We start from the raw sequence: 18,258 nt of genomic DNA, 5'->3' as shown, positions 1-18,258 counted from the left end.
TCTTCAAATCTCCTCTTTGGATTTAGAAACGGATTTAAGGGTCTCTGACCCCTTGATGATGCTTGTGATCCACCCACCTTGTGTTAAACCCCAACAGCATCATTTCCGTATGGTTCACAACTCAGACGGATGGATCATCGTTATGGTTTATGGATAAATCTCGTTTAATACAAGGAAGATGTGTTTTACATGTGGAACCACCCTTCTGGAACTGTTCCAGATGCTCTTCCCTCTTTTATTTATTTTTACTTTTAAAACAGTAACTAAGGCTCGAAGACGAACATATACATACAAACGAACACAAGAGACAACACGGAACTGTTAGACGAGACAAACACAGCAACTGAGCTTGGGGGAAGTGCCGTCACTTCCCAGGGCACACTGGATACCGGCAACGTCACAACAATGGTGCCTCATTTATCACCGCACTCAGCTTGGCATTTCCTAAGGACGAATTTCCTCTTCCCTCCCCATGGATGCAAACATCTGGGGATTTGTCCATGCTCTTATCCTTTAAAATGCTGAACATCAAGTAAGAAAGCAGCAGGTATCATCTTTAAACTGTTTGGTATAACTCGGTCAGGGATTGAGCCACCGACCTCTCAGACTGTATTCCACCAACCTCGAGTCAGGCATTGCTTCAGTTTTGTAGTGCATGACCTTCTCATGTCATCCCTCCTCCTTAAGCCGCTGTCACACCTTGACGTTTTAGCCAGTGAATGGCAACGTATCAAAATGTATGTAAAACGCTGGCGTACGCCGAACTATTGATGTTTTTTAAAAAGTTTTGGGCGTATAATAACGTGCTGGACGTATGCATAACGTATTAGTAACGTGCACAGAACGTTTTAATCACACATAGATAACTTGTACCAACGAACGCTCAGCGTGTTGTTGGCGTTCACAACCTATGCCCAACGATATTCTAACTTATGCATAGCGCGGCAGCGTATCGCCGACGATCACGTGGCGTAGGCTATTCATAGGCTGCGGCTCGACGATTCAAATCATAACCACACGAGACATCGAAGTGTGAAGCCGCTGTCATAACTTGACGTTTTAGCCAGCGGATGCCGACGTATGAAAAATTTGCCCAACCAAGCTGGCACACGTCGAATATGTTATGGGTAAGTTTTGTATACGTTAAGAGCACGCTGGCATACGTCATTGTACGCCGAGTACGTCGAGAAATTTTCAGCACACATTCCGCATACGCTGGCATAGTTGTAGGCACGCTACGCTATCGTTGACACACGTCGACACATGTTACTCGTACGTTACTCATAAGTCGAAACGCGTCAAGGTAATGGTTAGCGTCAGTGTTCCAGACTCCATGGTTTTTTTTTTTTTTCCTTCTTCGGTATGCCGGTTATGATTTAAATCGTTGAGCGGCAGTCTTTTAATAATATTATATTATAACCGCACTAGAAATCGAAGTGTCAACATGACCGTCATACCGAAGAAAAAAAAAAAAAAAAACAGGGAGTCTGGAACACTGACGCTAATCATTACCTTGACGCGTTTCGACTTATGAGTACCTTACAAGTAACGTGTGTCAACGATCACGTAACGTGCCTACAACACGTTACTCATAGGTTAGAAATAAGTTTCGGGTACGCTAAACATTACCTCGACGTGTTTCGACTTATGAGTAACTTACAAGTAACGTGTGTCAACGATCGCGTAACGTGCCTACAACATGTTACTCATAGGTTAGAAATAAGTTTCGGGTACGCTAAACATTACCTCGACGTGTTTCGACTTATGAGTAACTTACAAGTAACGTGTGTCGATGTGTGTCAACGATCGTGTAACGTGCCTACAACTTATGGCCAGCGTTATGCGGAACGTGTGAGTCATACGTTGGGAAATTTCAAGCATGGAAAATTTGTCCAACAGCTCGGCGTACTACGACGTATGCCAGCGTGCTCTTAACGTATACAAACTTACCCATCACGTATTCGACGTGTGCCGGCGGTTTAGCCCAATTTTGCACACGTCAGGCATACGTTGGCTAAATCGTCAAGGTGTGACAGGGCCTTTACCCACAATATTTCTGAAACCCCATTTACCCTAACACCCTTATTTGCAGGTTGCAGTTAGTGTCTCTCTCTCTCTCTCTCTCTCTCTCTCTCTCTCTCTCTCTCTCTCTCTCTCTCTCTCTTTCTCTCTCTTTCTCTCTCTTTCTCTCTCTTTCTCTCTCTTTCTCTCTCTTTCTCTCTTTCTCTCTTTCTCTCTCCACTGGCCCTACTATTCCTACCCCCATCCCATTGTTCTTCCATGAGACTCCATCTCATAGAAAGAGAATGGCACTGATTTTGTTTTGTTTTTTTTAAACTCGTTTTCCATGCAAGCACACTATGTTGTACAAGGTCAGATCGATGAATTGTGTTTAAGATTTGAGAATAAATCTCATTTAATTAAGGAAGGATTTTTATATTTTAATGAAATACTGTAGCTGTGCAGGTTTATTTATTTATTTTAACAAGCTTGCTCTGTCACAGGCAATCCTAATCAAAAGGGCATCATGATGGGAACTCTACGCAGCCTAGGGGCACTTGCTCGTGCACTTGGACCTGCATTTGCTGCCACAGGTACAATTGGTGCACCCCACAAACACCAGGGTTAAGCACAGTTGCACGACGAGCCAAACTCTCGACGATGCGTTTGTGTACAGGTTTCTGGGTGCTGGGAGTCGAGCTGTGTTATACATTGGGAGCTGCTTTGTTAGCCATTCCATTGGCACTGTTGGGGTCGATTGCAGCAGACACGGCCAAGGCAAAGTGAAGTCCAATGACGGAACCACATCGATAGAAGCCTTTACTCTTGCTGCTCTGTTTTGCTCAATGAAAGGAAAACTAAACTCCAACTCAAAAACTATGGATTTATTCACTGTGTGATCATTATCAAAATTTTAACTTTACATCCTTGTATAGAAAAAACAACAACAAAAAAAACATCTACAAGCCACTACAACTTCAATTAATTTCCCAGTGATTTCTGTGGAGGCATCCATGTGACCACCTGAATGGCTGCCACGTCTTGGGCTCCCTGGGTGGCTGTGACCTCGTATTTACACGACTCGTTTTATCGACTATATCAGGGCGGTGTGGGGCTGCCTCCACAAAAACCATCGAAAATCAACTCGAACAACATTGTGCTTAACGGTGCATTCTCTTTAATTACAAGGACGCAAAGTGAAAAGTTTAATGATCAGGTGTCGGAATTGCTAAAATCCGTCGAGTTCTCCTTGAAACTTTCTGAAGCTTTTCACTTGAATTAATTTTTTTCCCAGAAGGCCAAAGAACAAGCAAGACCTTTGTCTGTTTTCAATCATTGTACGAGATGCTTATTTTGAAACTTTTTCCGGCTCGAGAGTAACGATTGAAGAACGGTTTAAAACGATTCCACACACCCAGACGCGCACCGTGCCTCATTCAAGTCTGCACAACCACTCGATTACACTCCATTAGGCTCGTTTCCCATTACTTTGTAGAAATTTTTGTACTCTTCGCTTCCTTGTGACGTCACGTTTGTCGATGCTTGAGACAGGGTTGATTTATAATCACAAATGGATTTCAACCCCAAACTTCACAGCTTTTACAGATTTCGTTTCTTGGGATGAGGAATGTTTTCAGGACAGAGTTCTCTGCACAATCATTCCTTGCCAAATGGCCTTTTGCATATTTGTGGAAGATTAGGGAAGTTCATCTTTTCCTCATATATATATATATATATATATATATATATATATATATATATATATATATATATATATATATATATATATATATATATATATATATATATATATATATATATATATATATATATTGTTTTATCCTGTGATTATTTTTGGTTGAAGTAGTTTTGATAGTTGTGTTTGTTGGTTTTCCTTCTCATAAACATGCATTTGGTAGTTTAGCTCCAACTTACATTTTAATATCGAGAGCTATGTTTCACCAGCTTATCATTTTGCACACAAAAAAAAGTTTGATGTTATCCGCTTCTTGATTTGTTGGCAGCTACTTTGACCATTTATTTGCATTTGTTGTTGGCACTTAGAATAAAGCTGTGTCCTTATTTGTTAAATCCCTGATGGCGTGACTGATACCAATGTTGTTTGCTCATTTGAGTCCTTACCCATTAACTGTACCGTTACCCTTGAAAACTTGGGGTTTGTTCCCATTACCAAACTTTCATCAAGACGGAGTCTGTTTATATTTTTGGATATAAAATCTTTTCTTGTGGAAAGATGTGATGAGCAACGGTTGAACAGGAAGGAAATGCACAGTAACCTGCAAGTGATGACATGAAGTGGATGTACACGACTTGCTTGAAGCCCAAGAGAGGAATGGGATTGACCAGCCACAGGAAGGTGGTTCCACAAACAGGAGAAAGCAGGAACAACTCGAGCACATACCTCTGCCATGCTGAACGGTTCACGTTTTGTATCCCACCGATAGGTTGGATCTACAGCCGGACATGAAGCAAATTCTAATCGGCTCATTCTTGTCACTTACTCAAGTCACATCCACCTAGTTTTGTCATAATCCATCCACAACTTTTTGGAATATCGTTTTTGGCCCCATCACTCAATGGTGATGAACCACTAAATTATTTGAGTCTCCTCTTGCTGGTATACATGCAAGTCCAGGGGCAAGTGTCAGGAAGATATTCCACTGCAGGGGACGCCTCATGACGATCTTTGAATTGTTTAGTGGAGACTGTATTACAGGTAGATGTGTTTGAGCTCAGTCACCAGTTAGCTTAATCGATGTGTGTGGATTACTTGGTCATTGTAAACTCACTTTGTATCAGGAGAAAATGCATGACAACAGATAAAGTTGGAATCCGTCGGTGAAAATAAAGATCGCAAGAAAATTACATTCACCTCGTAGGTGAAGAAAGTGAAAATACAGCCAGCCAAGTATCACACAACCAGGTGATGGAACGAGGAAAGAGCGTGAGAGCACGTCTTGCTATTCCCAGGAAAAAGGTAAGTAGTCATGGTTTTGATTTTTATTCGCACAGATAATCAGCGGAGAAGATACTTGCAATCTCACCTCAAGTTTACACATCGATAGTCGAGTCGGTCGGCCCGAGGCATCGCGAGCACGGGAAGGAGGCTTTTGCGCCCACGAAACAGACCGACTGTGGGGTTCAAGCCAACCACGTTACGCCGCTATCACTAAGGCCTACTCCAAAATTCTAATTCCACTGCCACAAACTTTCCAAGATTTTTCTCTACTCTGGTTCAACTGTTTTAGATTTGTTTTTTAAATCCACAGGAGCACCACTTTTATTTTTTACTCGTAAAACACACGCACACACGAACAAGAAATAACAATCTACAGGTCTCGTTTCCATACTAGTAAATGTCAAGAGTGGTGAAGCATGAGTTGGTTTAAAAAAATAAAAAGCAGCCCCCAAGTTTTTCAAAAGGAGCGAGTCCATATGAGGTCCACAGTTCGCAACTTGGACACAGGTTCATGTGAAGTAACAATATTTAGTGGTCAACTTGATCTTCAGGTGACTATGCAAACTCGTCACACATCAGATGTACCGGCATTACCAATTGTAGCAAAAACATCAGGTTATCTAACTCGCTCAATTGTCGACTCCGCGGCAGAACTTTTGGCGATCCTCCGTAAAGCCGAGATGATTCGCGATGTCTTCAGCTTCCCTTGCTCGGGTTTCAGAGCGAATTTCATTCGAGCCAATTCCAGCTTTGGACATTCAAAACATCACAGCTTTATCGGTTTGGGTTATGAAGTAAGTAATATAATAAACGTCGTCTGGGCCTGTAGGAGGCAGTATAATACACATTTGTGTTTCAAGGTAAAAACAAAACAAAACATAAAATCGCTGTCTTGCCAAATAGAACATTAAACTATAATTTGCTATTACATCACAATTCCGTCGGTGAGAAGTCCTCGTCAAAAATCAGGGGCCTCTCGGAAGAATGGGTCTAGGATCTGCTGGGCTGTCAGCAAGTCATGGAAATCTGCATTCAGTAGAGGCAGTGCTCAAGATACTTGTATTTTGTGGTGCAAAAAAATGTAGGAATAGCGAAAACTTTTGGAAGACGACATACATGGAACAGCAAGAGCGAAGCACAGATTTGAAAGGAGAGAGACGACACATTCTTGTGTTTGAATAGGTTTAGACTGAAGGTGAAATCAGACCCGTGGACCCTTTCCCATACAACCATGCATACGGCATCCACGGTGCGTAAATCGGGTGAAAGGACATGGGCGACGCAATACGTCAATCCCGTTAAATTTGACCAAACCCCACCACAAAACATCACGGGTATTAACCCAAATAATTGCCGTTGGGATTTGTCCCTTACAAGTACACATAATAGTTAGAAAAACGGTCGATGGATATTGTAAAGAGTGCGGAGACAGCATTGCCGGCGCACCGAGCCGTTCCCAGGGCAAGACCCGGAAGCTGCACGTCTCGTCGCAGAAGCAGAAAAACAACATGCACCTCTAGTCTAGAGCCTTTACCTGTGGGATACTATAATTTCGCCATAAGTTTATTTCTGGAATTTTTTTGTTCTATCTGTAGTAAAGGGAAAAAAAAAAAATCGAGCAATGAAAGAGGGATGAGAGCGATGCCTCAAGGTGGACAGAGGTGAAAAGAGAAGGCAGTGAGAGGTACAAGGTCCAACGGTCACTGAGTGATGGTTGAGCTCGTTTACCAAGCAATGTTAGTTTCAAACATCTAGCAAAGGGTTTTAAGAAAGGGCATAAAACTAGACCTCTAGACCTCTGCCTTCTCTGACTTTTTCTTGTTCTTCTTTGAGAGAAAAGACGGCGTGCGGAATTTTTTCTTCTTTTTGGAGGGTGACGTTTTAGCTGGAGAACCGTCGCTGTGGCCCGCCGGATCTTCAGCGCCTTCACTCACCCGGCTTTGCCTTTTGCTCGTATCCACCTCTGCGGTGACATCTGCTGGACTTTCTGGACCCTCGTTACTTTCCAGAGAAGCCGGGGGGCTCGGGATTGTTGTGACGAGAGATTGTGTGGCATCCTGTTCATTTGGGGATGGTTGGTCAAGGCTGGATACGAGGTCAGGGTTAGCCGGTGGGTCATCTGTGGGTAGGAAGAAAGAGTGAAAATAATCATCCTCATGTGGCAAGCAAGTATATATCGTGAAGATGTGTACATTGTGATCAATCTAAGCATTAAAAAAAAAAATTGCAAACGTTCAGACTTTTTATTCTACAAACTTGCAAGGTATGCACTCCTGAGCTCTTCACCCAGATTGCTGCTTTGTTGTTGTCGTTTTTCAGATTGATACTTCCCTTTCCCTATTCACCAGTGCATGCTTCTCCCCTTGTTATCCTCTACCCATGTCCGTCTGAACATCCACGGTTCAACGTTTCCACGAGCCTCAACACCCCCATCAAATTAATACTTAGTGATAGTCCTACATTGCACATTCTGTAATGGCCGAGATGATGATGTCACGGACAAACGAGATTTTTCCAAAGGTTGGTATGCATTATCCAATAATTATAATCGGCCAATTATCCAATTTGCAAGTTGACCTGTTCACTATTCCCATCTGAACCGCTGCTGCCTCATGAGGATGGGTTTCCAGGATCAATTCCCACGGACGATGTCCATTAGTCCATCCTCGACTGTCTTTGTAATTAAAAGTCCACCTTTGTCTGTCTGTCTGTCGGTCTGTCTGTCTGTCTCTGGCCTGCATGCAAATCATGTTGGCCAGTGTATGACCACCTTAAAACGGAGATCAGAATAATCTTGGATCGTGTTGGATCATTAAGGATTGAATGAAACTTTGAATGCCGTCAAGACGCGCTTTGACAAAACGGCGACGCCACGCGTTGGCGTTCCCTCCCGGCCAAATGTCCCGTTCTAGTTCGACATGTACAAGTGATCCGCAACCCCGAACTAAAGATGAAAAATCTAATGTCCAATGAACTCCCAGAAAAAGCATCAAAAAGCACTCGCAAAACATCAGGAGGAAGCCAAAAGAAAGGATGAAAAGTGGACAAACGGTGAAGAATGAAGCATGTGGAGGGTGAGACGACGGAATGTGTTGCGATCACGAAGCGTCAACTCATGGGGTATTCACAACCAGTCATAGCACCGCTTTGTTCCAAATTACACTCGAGGATAACTCAAAATAATTGGAAAAAGGCCGATGATCCATCGCAATTCAAAGGCAAGGGGACCACGTGCAAGGAAAGGAAACACAGAACGAGAAAGGCCGGAAGTGTACTTACATCCTACTTTGCATTATGCCTGCTACTGAGGGCTCCTGGGTGCAACGTGTGGGCAGAAAGGAGATTATAGGCAGACAAGGGACATGTTAGACAGCAAAGGAACAGATCAATCCTTTTCACATTCAACAGATTGTTTCCAAGAGCCTTTTAAAGAAATAGTCCAAGTTGGAAACACTTCAATGAACATTAATCACTGGTAACCAGCAGTGCTTCCAGAACAGCCGTGGTATTTTCATCATGGAAATGTAAAAGGCACGGCGCTTACAGCCGGTGCTTAATGCGTTTTTCCGTCAAGCCCAAGAAGATTGTACCCCACTCAAAATGTTTGGTTTGGCGTTATAACGACTACATATTCCCATCTGAAAGACGAGAAATTTAAATACTGCACAACCGTTCGCACAACTAATGTCACAATGGCATTCTCTCGAAAAGAGAGACGGAGGGGCACGATGAAAAGGCACCCGAGTTGTACATCTGCACGTTGTCACATGGATGCCAATAAATGTACGGCAGTAATTAAACAGAAAGAACATCCTGTACTCGTACTTCCTCACACACTTAAGGTATCCACACAGGTGATTAGTTTCTGTAACACTTCCTCAATTAAATAAACGAACATTAGCATCTTTCAGCAGTCGAGTCCAACCGACTCGTGTTCTCCTGGTGTGATGCTAGGGACGACACTCGTGACCTGAACAGCAAGCCCTGATCCTGGTCATGCAAGTAGATGTCCACTCGTGAAATGAACTTGTGATTCGGGCATGCCTGAGCCTTGCTTTGGGGAAAGGGGGTCGGGTTTGTACCACTGGCAAGCCCACATGTTTGGATTTGTGTGTGGCCTGATTGTGGAGCTGCAAAGTTTCCATGCTGAGCTTTTGGGGTTGGCTCCTCCTTTCCCTGGCAAAACGGGCAAACCTTGCGCGGTGTCGCATACAGGCTCAGGCTGCTAGGCCGGGGCCTGGCCTGTACATGAACGTCGGCTGCACGAACAACTTTACAAGACACATTCGACAACTAAAGATTGCTAAATACACGTTCCACTGCACTCCCGGTTGCTCGACCCAAATCGTATTGTGGAGGTGATGCATACCTATGCCACCTCCACAATACGGTGTTCACCTGAAACGGGATTTTTGATTGTAAATAAAACTTCAAGCATTGTTTTCGTTAATACAAAACAAATTTCAAACTTGATACAACAATATGGGATCATACTGTGTTGCAGATTAGTATTATGTTTTTGTGGTGTGTGGATTGCAAACTCAAAATGGTTTGACATACGCTTAAAAATAATTTAAAAAAAAACATGTCAGAACTACAACAGCACGAGGTAGAGCGCATACCTTTGCCAGTCTGAACGGTTTACGTTCTGTATCCCACTGATGAGCCGGATCTGGATCTGCACCTCCAAAGTCGAATTGGCTTGTTCTTGTCATCTACTCAACTCATACGCCTGGTGTTGGCTTAATTGTTAGGGTGGTGGGCTTGGGATCCTATGATCCTGAGTTCAAATCCCCCTCAGGTGTTGAATTAATACCAGGTGGGGTTAACTCGGCCTGTCATCCTTCCGAGGTCGGCAAAATGAGTGCCAGCATGCTGGTGTACTGTGGCGGAGTGGCGACCCGTCCAGGATTGTACCCAATAGCCAAGGAGACTGCTTAGGCAGCACCAACGCTCTGCACAGAGTATGGTCCCAATGGATGGATCCAACTTATCCACCAAGTTTTGTCCAAATCCATCCATAACGTTTTGAGATATTGTGCTATATAATCGGTTTTAGCTAAATGGTGAAGAATCAATTTTAAAATTCTCGGATCTGGATCCGGATCTTCACCAAAATCTAATCAATTTGTCCGCGTCACACACCCAACCTGTCCACAAAATTTCATCCGGATCCCGTCAACTTTTTGAGATATCCTGTACACAGACAGCAAACAGGTAGGAGTGAAAACATAACCTCCATCCGTCGCAGATGGCGGAGGTAATAAGGGACATTTTACAGCGCTGTTCTTCATTGAGCAGCCCACGAACCACTGACGGCCCAAAGTGCAGCCCCTGACACACAGCCGATAATACACAAATATGAAAACACCCCGTCATAATCCACCATAAATGCTATCAAATTAACCCAATGGTTTCAAATGAGTGTTACAATGAGAAGTGTACAAGTAACATCACTCCATCAGTTGATGGAAGTATGCAAACAATTACACTTGGTAACCACAACAACAACAACAAAAAAAAAGAGTACATGGAGGCAGGGCCTAATAGCAGCCATTTTGGAGTCCTTCAGGCAGAGAGTGGCAGCTCTCAGACTGATGTCATAATCGACAAAAGTGGCCTTCTTCGAAAGAAAAATAGTGAAGATCACTATTACAGGGATATCAAGTCATGGGACGAGAAGGACTGCACCGAGTTTAGACAGAGCAAAGGATGCAAAACCACAAATTATTGCTTGGTTTATAAAATGCACAGGAAATGTATCTCATCAGTGATGAAGGTGTGGTTGTGTCTCGCAAGCGATGAAAAACACAACATGGATGAAGTCTCACGAGATGGCCTGGAATCCACAGCAGAAGGATACGAGGGCGTGGGACAGCATGGAGGAGTAACACAAGGCAGTGATTGAAAGCACTTCCTGCTTTAACATGACCACAGGGGAGTGTGAGATGCTTTGGTTTGATTTCACTAAAGGGGAAAAGCTGGCTGGCTATTTTTGCAGAGTTTACACTTTGTTTGGAACAATCATTTGATGACCTGTTTAGTTGGTGCAAGTTTTTAATTATTTTTTTTTCTTCAAAGACATCTCCAAGGTGAGTGTTGGATTTCTGTCGCTTAAAAAAAAAAATGGGCATTTCTCGCTTTCCTTCGGATCACGTGTTGCTTGCAAACCACCACATGAAGTGTCCAGCATTTGGACAAATGTAGCCAATCAGATTGTAGCACACAACCTGGCTCTGTGCTTAATTTCTAATGGAAGCACATGGTGGTTTTTTTGGGGGGGGGGCGGGGGGGATAGGGGGGATGCTGTGGCAGTAAAAGGAAGCGAGCCAGCCAATTGAGTTTAGCAGTTCTAGGATTTATCACCAAATAAAATGATCAAATACAATGATGGAAATTCAGGATGTAAATAATTACATTGAACTTGAAGGCAAGCCTTCCTATTAATCATCCATTTAATTTTATTTACATATATATATATATATATATATATATTGCAAACAATATAATACTGTGAAATATATTTATCCAGGAAGTCGGTGGACTTCCTATGTGGCACGGACACTCCATATGTAAATCAATACAACACAAATCCTCAAAATGTTTGTTGTGTTAAACCGTCTCCTGTTCAATCTACACATCTCCTTTGTCTTCCTCTGTCAAACAAGATATGTCATCGAGCAATCAAAATTAAATTCTCCTGCATGTCAGTACACCATTTTAAACAAGAGATTGCAGACCCCCACCAGGACTTGTGTTGTGTGGTGTATTTTGTGTGGTGTTTGTGTAGTTGTGTGGTGTATTTTGTGTGGTGTTTGTGTAGTTGTGTGGTGTGGTGTTTGTTTCGTTTTGTGTTGTGTAGTGTTTGTGTAGTTTTTTGTGGTGTGTTTTGTGTGGCGTTTGTGTACTGGTGAGTTAGGTAATTATAAGATATAACTAGAACTGCCGCTTTATAATTACTGGCAGAGATGACCGGGTACCAAGACGTCCCGCTTTGATGCGACACCTGACCATGACCCGTGACTTTTTTATTACCTTCATCAGAGAGGATATTGCATCTGGGTTTGTTACTTACAAAATCTAAAGATTTCGTAAGTATATTGATCACTTCCGTTTCTGTTTGTGTGTTTGTTTGTTTGTGTGTTTGTTTGTAGGTACGATAACTCGAGAACAGAAGAAGCTACCAATGTCAAATTACACCACGTGATTCAGGAGGGTGATGGCTAGCGCCGATTAGATTTTGGGCAAAATCGGTCAAAGGTCAAGGTCACAGTGAGGTCAAACATAATTCCGCAAATTAATGTGGAGAAATGGAGTATTTTTGCTTCGCTCGATGTTACGAGTTAGTTTTAACTTCGATTTTAATTTTGTCTTCGGTTTTTGCGATCGCTTTGGATGCTTAAAACTCGGTTGTCGAAAGTCTGGTAAAAATCGGATGTTTTGGAGACGTTTTAAGATTGTATAAAAAAATATTTCACTCGACGAGTCACGGGTCGTCACGTGATGCAGTGCGCTCGAGCAGACGCATCGTTGAGTCACGTAAAGGTTTTCCGTGTGCGCGCTGACGGTGTTTTCGATAAAGATGGTGTTTAAAAGTCATTTTTTATCCCAATAAAGGTTATCGTCGCATGCCTGACTCGCTAAGCCGTCGGATTATGTAAAGATTGTTGGTGGATGGCCGAATATTACGGTTTTGTGACTTTGATAAAATAATATAAAATAATTGCGTGGAGAAATGGAGATTTTTGCTTCGGTCGACGTTACGATTTTTGATGGTTTGGTACAGAATCATCGTAGAAACTTCTGGTTTGCGTCGCTACCTTCTCTCGAGAGACAGCTTTTATAAGACAAGGTCAGTGGTCAAGTTGACGATTTCGTAAGTACCAGTCTATGACTGCTTGTTTGTTTGTTTGTCCGCACAGAACACGAGTACTGTGTTTCTCTGCAACCGTTTGTTGGATTGACACCGACTCGTATACAATGTTTTGATAATTATGTCATCGGTCACGTGGTGTGGCAGCCATATTGGAAAAAGCAAAAACTTTGGACCTCTGCAGCTTTGAAACCGCACCACAGAAAAAAAGGGAAAATTAGCAAAAGGCAAGAACTCCACATGGGGAATGAGATGTCATTGGTGCCTTTGTTACGACATCATAATTACATCCACAGAATGCTGCATCTGATCAGGATGAAAATTATTGAGGGTTATCTTGGGATAAATTTGTCAACAGAAAAAAAATTGATGACATCATCGGTCATGTGGTTCGGCAGCCATATTTGAAAAAAAACAAAAAACATAAAACCTTCAAAAATCTTCTCTGAAACGGCTGCACAAATTGAGGTGAAACGTTACAGCTGTGACCGCCTATCCATGAGGAATAAAACGTTCACATTCACACACGTGATGTCATACGTCACATGGTCTGGCAGCCATATTGGATCGAACAAATGAGTTTCAAAAAAATTCTCTCTTGAACCGCTTCATCGATCGAAGTGAAACTTCACAATTATGATGGAGTAGTGGTGGAGAATTTCGGTTTTAAATTTAAATTTCAACCTGATCGGACGGACGCATGGTCTGGCGGGCAGAATTATTTATTTTTTTAATCTGGGGTCTTTGATTATTTTTTGTTTGTTACGAAATCTAAAGATTTCGTAAGTATATTGATCACTTCCGTCATCTGTGTGTTTGTTTGTGTGTGTGTTTGTTTGTTTGTAGGCACGATAACTCGAACGGAAGAAGCTACCAATGTCAAATTACACCACGTGATTCAGGAGGGTGATGGCTCGTGCTGATTAGATTTTGGTCAAAATCGGTCAAAGGTCAAGGTCACAGTGAGGTCAAACATTCGATTTTTGATGGTTTGGTACAGAATCATCGTAGAAACTTCTGGTTTACGTCGCTACCTTCTCGAGAGACAGCTTTTATTAGACAAGGTCAGAGGTCAAGTTGACAATTTCGTAAGTATCAGTCTATGACTGCTTGTTTGTTTGTTTGTTTGTTTTTTGAATAAGGCTCACTTGGCTGTGCTTGGGTGGGTTTGAGGGTAGAGGAGTAGCAGCTGAAATGTGAGTCCTATCCAGATTCCTCTTGATGACTTCATCTTTTCTTTTTGCTTGTTTGCATTTCTTCTGATCATTCCAATGCAGGACTTCATCTATTTGGTCTTCCATTTGATTTGAATCAAATTCATTTTAATCTCATTCTCAATTCAATTGAATAATAATAAACGTCATGGGTCAGGGTCAGGTGTTCAAACAAAGTGGGATGTCTTGGTACCTGGTCATCTCTGCCAGTAGTTATAAAGTGGCAGTTCTCGTTACGTCTCTTATTAATTACGTAACTCACCAGTACATAAACACCACACAAAACAAGTTCTGGCGAGGGTCTGCAATATCTAATTGCTCTTTATCGTGTTATTCAATTGAATTCAGAATTGGATTAAATTAAATTCAAATCAAATCAAATGGAAGACCAAATAGATACAGTTGGAAATGTTGTCCTCCCCGTTCTCCCTGTCCTCCCTGTCCTCCACACCCCAGCGCGTTTCAGGTGTTGACCACCACAGTGCAGAGGTGGCAGACCTACTCCAGACCACCGGAGTGGACGTCGGTGGCAGTTTGGGACCGCGAAACCATCCATCAGTTCACATGCAGCCCCCTGCAATGAATGCCGACCCAGCGTCCAAAACCAGTCCAATGGATCTGCAAAACTGGGGTGGCGGGCAAGGCCATCTACCCGTAGTGGTGTGGTTCATGGTACTCAATGAAATTGCTGAGCCAGCGGCACGGGGCGCTCAATGACTCAGTGGTTAACCACGCACGGCTAGGCCAACCCAGGTCAGGAGTCTGAAGTTACCGGCGGAATATCCGTCACCGACTACAACAGTCTCCCGTGAGAGGGCCATACCAAGCGCAGTAGATTGCAAGTACTGTGGAGAAATTCTGAAGGAGGAGAGTAGGACCCGTGCCAATGGGGTACCTACATTCTTCTGCAGCACAGCGGTAGTACCGCATGCTCTATAGGAGAGATCGGTCCCCACGAGTCCGGCCGAATCTTTACGTCCTCTTGATAGTCAAGTTCGCTCATGTTTTCGGCATACCAGCCGATACAATGACAACGTGCATCGTGGACGGCCTGTGCAAGGATCTCACCAAACCATCCGATCGGTAGTAGTGACGGGCAGTGTGTACAAAGGGCAGGGACTTAATCCTCAGTCGATGCCTCTATCTCTGCTGAGTGTATAGCTGAGGTTATTGTTGCAGGAATGGATGCTTATATCCCCTTCTCTTTTAAATCTATCTCACCTCCCAATTCTTGGTTCAATAATTCCTGCTCTGCGGCCATTCGTGCAAGGGATGCCGCATATCAGACATGGAAAACTCTTCTTCCTCCGACTCGCATTTTGCTCTCATATGCACTAGAAATCATTGCAAACATGTTATTCGTGAAGCAAAGCATTCCTTCATTCAAAAGAAATGTGACAACCTCTCATCTTCTTCCACGAATAGATCTTTCTGGTCCTTAGCTAAAAGTATCTCCAACAACTTCTGTTGCTCTCACTTACCTTCGCTTTTCCATTCCGATGACACTATCGCTGTCTCTCCGACTGATAAAGCAACTCTTTTTGGTTCTCTTTTCTCCTCTAACTCCACACTGGATGACTAACATTCCATCTCCCTCTGATGCTCCCCTCACCAATCCTATGTCCCTCCAAATCATCTCTTTCCATGCAGTCAAAAAATACTCCTCTCTCTCTGGACAAAAGCAAGGCCTATGAGCAAGATGACATTCCTCCTCGTGTTATGAAGGAATGTGCTTCAGAACTTCAGAATGTGCTTGCTCGTTTGTTTTGTTTTTGTTTAAAATCCCAAACTTTTCCTCTTACCTGGAAACATGCCTTAGTACAGCCTATTTTAAAGAAGGGTGATCATTCAAACCATTCTAACTACCGTCCCATTCCTCTGACTTCAACTGTTTCAAAAGTCTTTGAATGTCGTCTCAATTCCCATTTTCTAAAGCACCTTGAACCTCACAGTCTTCTATCTGATCACCAATACGGCTTTCACAAGGCAAGATCTACAGGTGATATCCTTTCTTGCATTATGAATGTCTGGACCTCTTCATTGAGAGACTTTGGGGAATCCTTTGTTGTAGGCCTTGATATCTCAAAAGCCTTTGACAGAGTTTGGCATCGGGGTCTGATATCCAAGCTTCCCTCTTTCGGCTTTCCTCCTTCACTCTGCTCTCTCTCCGACCGCTCTATCTCCGTAATTGTTGATGGTTCAACATCTCCCCCCTTCCCTATCAACAGCTGTGTACCTCAGGGTTCCATTCTGTCTCCAACACTCTTCCTTCTTTCTTCCACAAATAACCAAATGCACTCGTATGCTGATGACTCAACATTACATTCCTCCATGTCTTTCCCATCTGCCCCATCTTCTCTCATTCGATCTACATCTCGTTTCATCACAGCCACCTCTTTAAATTCGGATTTGGACAAGTTTAATGCCCATTGAGGCAAATGTAATCAAGTTAAGTTTAATGTTTCAAAAACTCAATTTATTCTCATCTCCCTCTCTTACACTCCTCTCAACTCTCCAATCTCCTTTGAAAGCTCTACAATTACACCATGTGATACAATAAACCTACTACGTATTACTCTAACATCAAATTTATCCTGGAATCCACACATTACACAAATAGCTAACTCTGCCTCGAAGAAATTAGGAGTCCTGTTCAGATGTCGAAGATTCTTCTCCTCTGAACGGTTGCTCCAACTACATAAAGGATTGATTCGTCCTTGTTTAGAGTACTGCTCCGTTATCTGGGGAGGTTCCAGCTCCACATACTTACTGGACAGAATAGAATCCACAAAGTTATTCGACTTGACAACTCTACCAATGTGACCTCAAAACTCGACCCGCTCAAATTACGCCGCATAGTTGGCTCTCTTTCTCTTTTCTACAGATATTACTTCGGTTTCTGCTTGCAAGAACTTGCTGCTTGTGTACCTCCACCATTAGCGAGATCAAGGAACACTTGACAAGCAACTTCATCACATGATTACTGTGTGGCCATTGGCGTCTCAAGGGTGGGCCGTTACGATGTTTGTTTCTTCCCCTCCACTGCCAAACTCTGGAACTCTTTACCTTCTCACATCTTCCCAAACACTTATGACGTTCCCCTTTTCAGAAAGCAGATTTTTTTTACTTCCTCAAAAACTCTTGGACTATTCGCTCTTTCCTTACATTTCTATTCGTGCAGTTCTTTTATTTAAGGCCTGGCCTTGACAAGGACTATTTAGCCCGTGACTGGAGCCTTCAACATTAAAAACAACGTGAGCTGATGACTCATGCTTACTGGGAATTCCTCATTTTGTGGAACACTTTCTCAAGCCCCAATTCCCATCACCAACATGGCTCATCGGTTTACCAGAGTCTGACGGCGAAGGGCAAGGTACACGCTGGCCCGTCCAGTGGAGCGCACGTGCAGCCCCGGGTATCAAAGGGCATCACAGACATGTTATTGCTCCATCGCGCACAGCTTGCAGCCGCTCATCCCTCTAAGAAGTTAGTACGCCAGGGTCACGGAATTAGTTAGCGTGTCAGAGTCTTGCTCGTTATTGGAATCAACCAGATGAATGGCTCCACCAACTAACAACGGCCATACACTCACATAATCGTGAAATAACTCTGTCTGTCAATCCTTTTATTGTACGATGGTAAAAATTCCGTGTCAATTTGACAAGCGGTTGCAGAGAAAAACCATACTCCCACTCTGTGCGGACAAACAAACAAACGAACAAACGAACAAACAGACCCAAATGCGAGGGTGAGGGCAATAAGGACAAAAACAAGTAATAAAAACGTTTAAATTTCCACCTTCCCCTTTCCACATTTCTTTATGTCTGCGTGTACATCTGTGAGTGCATATACATGTTTGTTGATGTGTACGTGTGCGTTTATAACACAAAACTGGTAATGAATGCATGTCAATTAAACGGCACCAGCAATTTAAATGTACTTTGACAAATTTGATGTGCTCAGTTATTTCAAAATTTTATCAACGTGATCGTATATTATATATAAAAAAAAAAACAAGAAGCGAATAGTTCGATATCGCGTGGCTGGGGGCAGTAAAAGTCTAGGTTAAGAATGATGAAACAATTTTGCAGTTATAAAATTTAAATGTAGACACTGTGAATTAGCATGCATGATGGGAAGAGTTGTGACGTTGGACAAATTTCTATTTATAGCCCTCAGATCAAAGGGAC

The 18,258-nt window shown here is 42.8% G+C and overlaps 2 protein-coding genes and 1 long non-coding RNA gene across 21 annotated transcripts in view; 2 read left to right on the top strand and 1 right to left on the bottom strand.

Annotated features, from left to right (window-relative positions):
• SLC75A1 (solute carrier family 75 member 1) overlaps positions 1-4,092 on the top strand; it is a 46,045-nt gene extending 41,953 nt beyond the window's left edge. For all 11 annotated transcript variants that reach the window (XM_085849307.1, XM_085849306.1, XM_085849308.1 and 8 more), the window contains 2 exons: positions 2,505-2,594; positions 2,678-4,092. In XM_085849307.1, coding sequence (XP_085705433.1) covers positions 2,505-2,594; positions 2,678-2,787 — 200 coding nt within the window. In that variant the 3' untranslated portion in view covers positions 2,788-4,092. The remainder of the gene's footprint in view (positions 1-2,504; positions 2,595-2,677) is intronic.
• Positions 4,093-5,007: 915 nt separating this feature from the next.
• The window catches only part of ADD1 (adducin 1), a 96,593-nt gene continuing 83,342 nt past the window's right edge, over positions 5,008-18,258 (bottom strand). For 8 of the 9 annotated variants that reach the window (XM_085849297.1, XM_085849298.1, XM_085849300.1 and 5 more), the window contains one exon: positions 5,008-7,100. In XM_085849297.1, the coding sequence (XP_085705423.1) occupies positions 6,772-7,100 (329 nt within the window). In that variant the 3' untranslated portion in view covers positions 5,008-6,771. Of the gene's footprint in view, positions 7,101-8,260; positions 8,296-18,258 lie in introns of all 9 variants that reach the window. The other variant, XM_085849301.1, reaches the window with a different exon arrangement.
• LOC147015014 (uncharacterized) lies at positions 11,582-18,007 on the top strand. Its single transcript, XR_015050190.1, has 2 exons — positions 11,582-13,942; positions 14,525-18,007. It is a non-coding gene; the product is annotated as an uncharacterized LOC147015014 (long non-coding RNA).

The sequence above is a fragment of the Eptatretus burgeri genome, chromosome 12 (genome assembly GCF_056783735.1).
Source record: "Eptatretus burgeri isolate ZD-2024b chromosome 12, Ebu_testis_v1, whole genome shotgun sequence".
In the NCBI taxonomy this organism is placed as follows: Eukaryota; Metazoa; Chordata; class Myxini; order Myxiniformes; family Myxinidae; genus Eptatretus; species Eptatretus burgeri.
The sequence above is the reverse complement of the archived record's forward strand: the minus strand, read 5'-3'. Positions and strand labels throughout refer to the sequence as shown.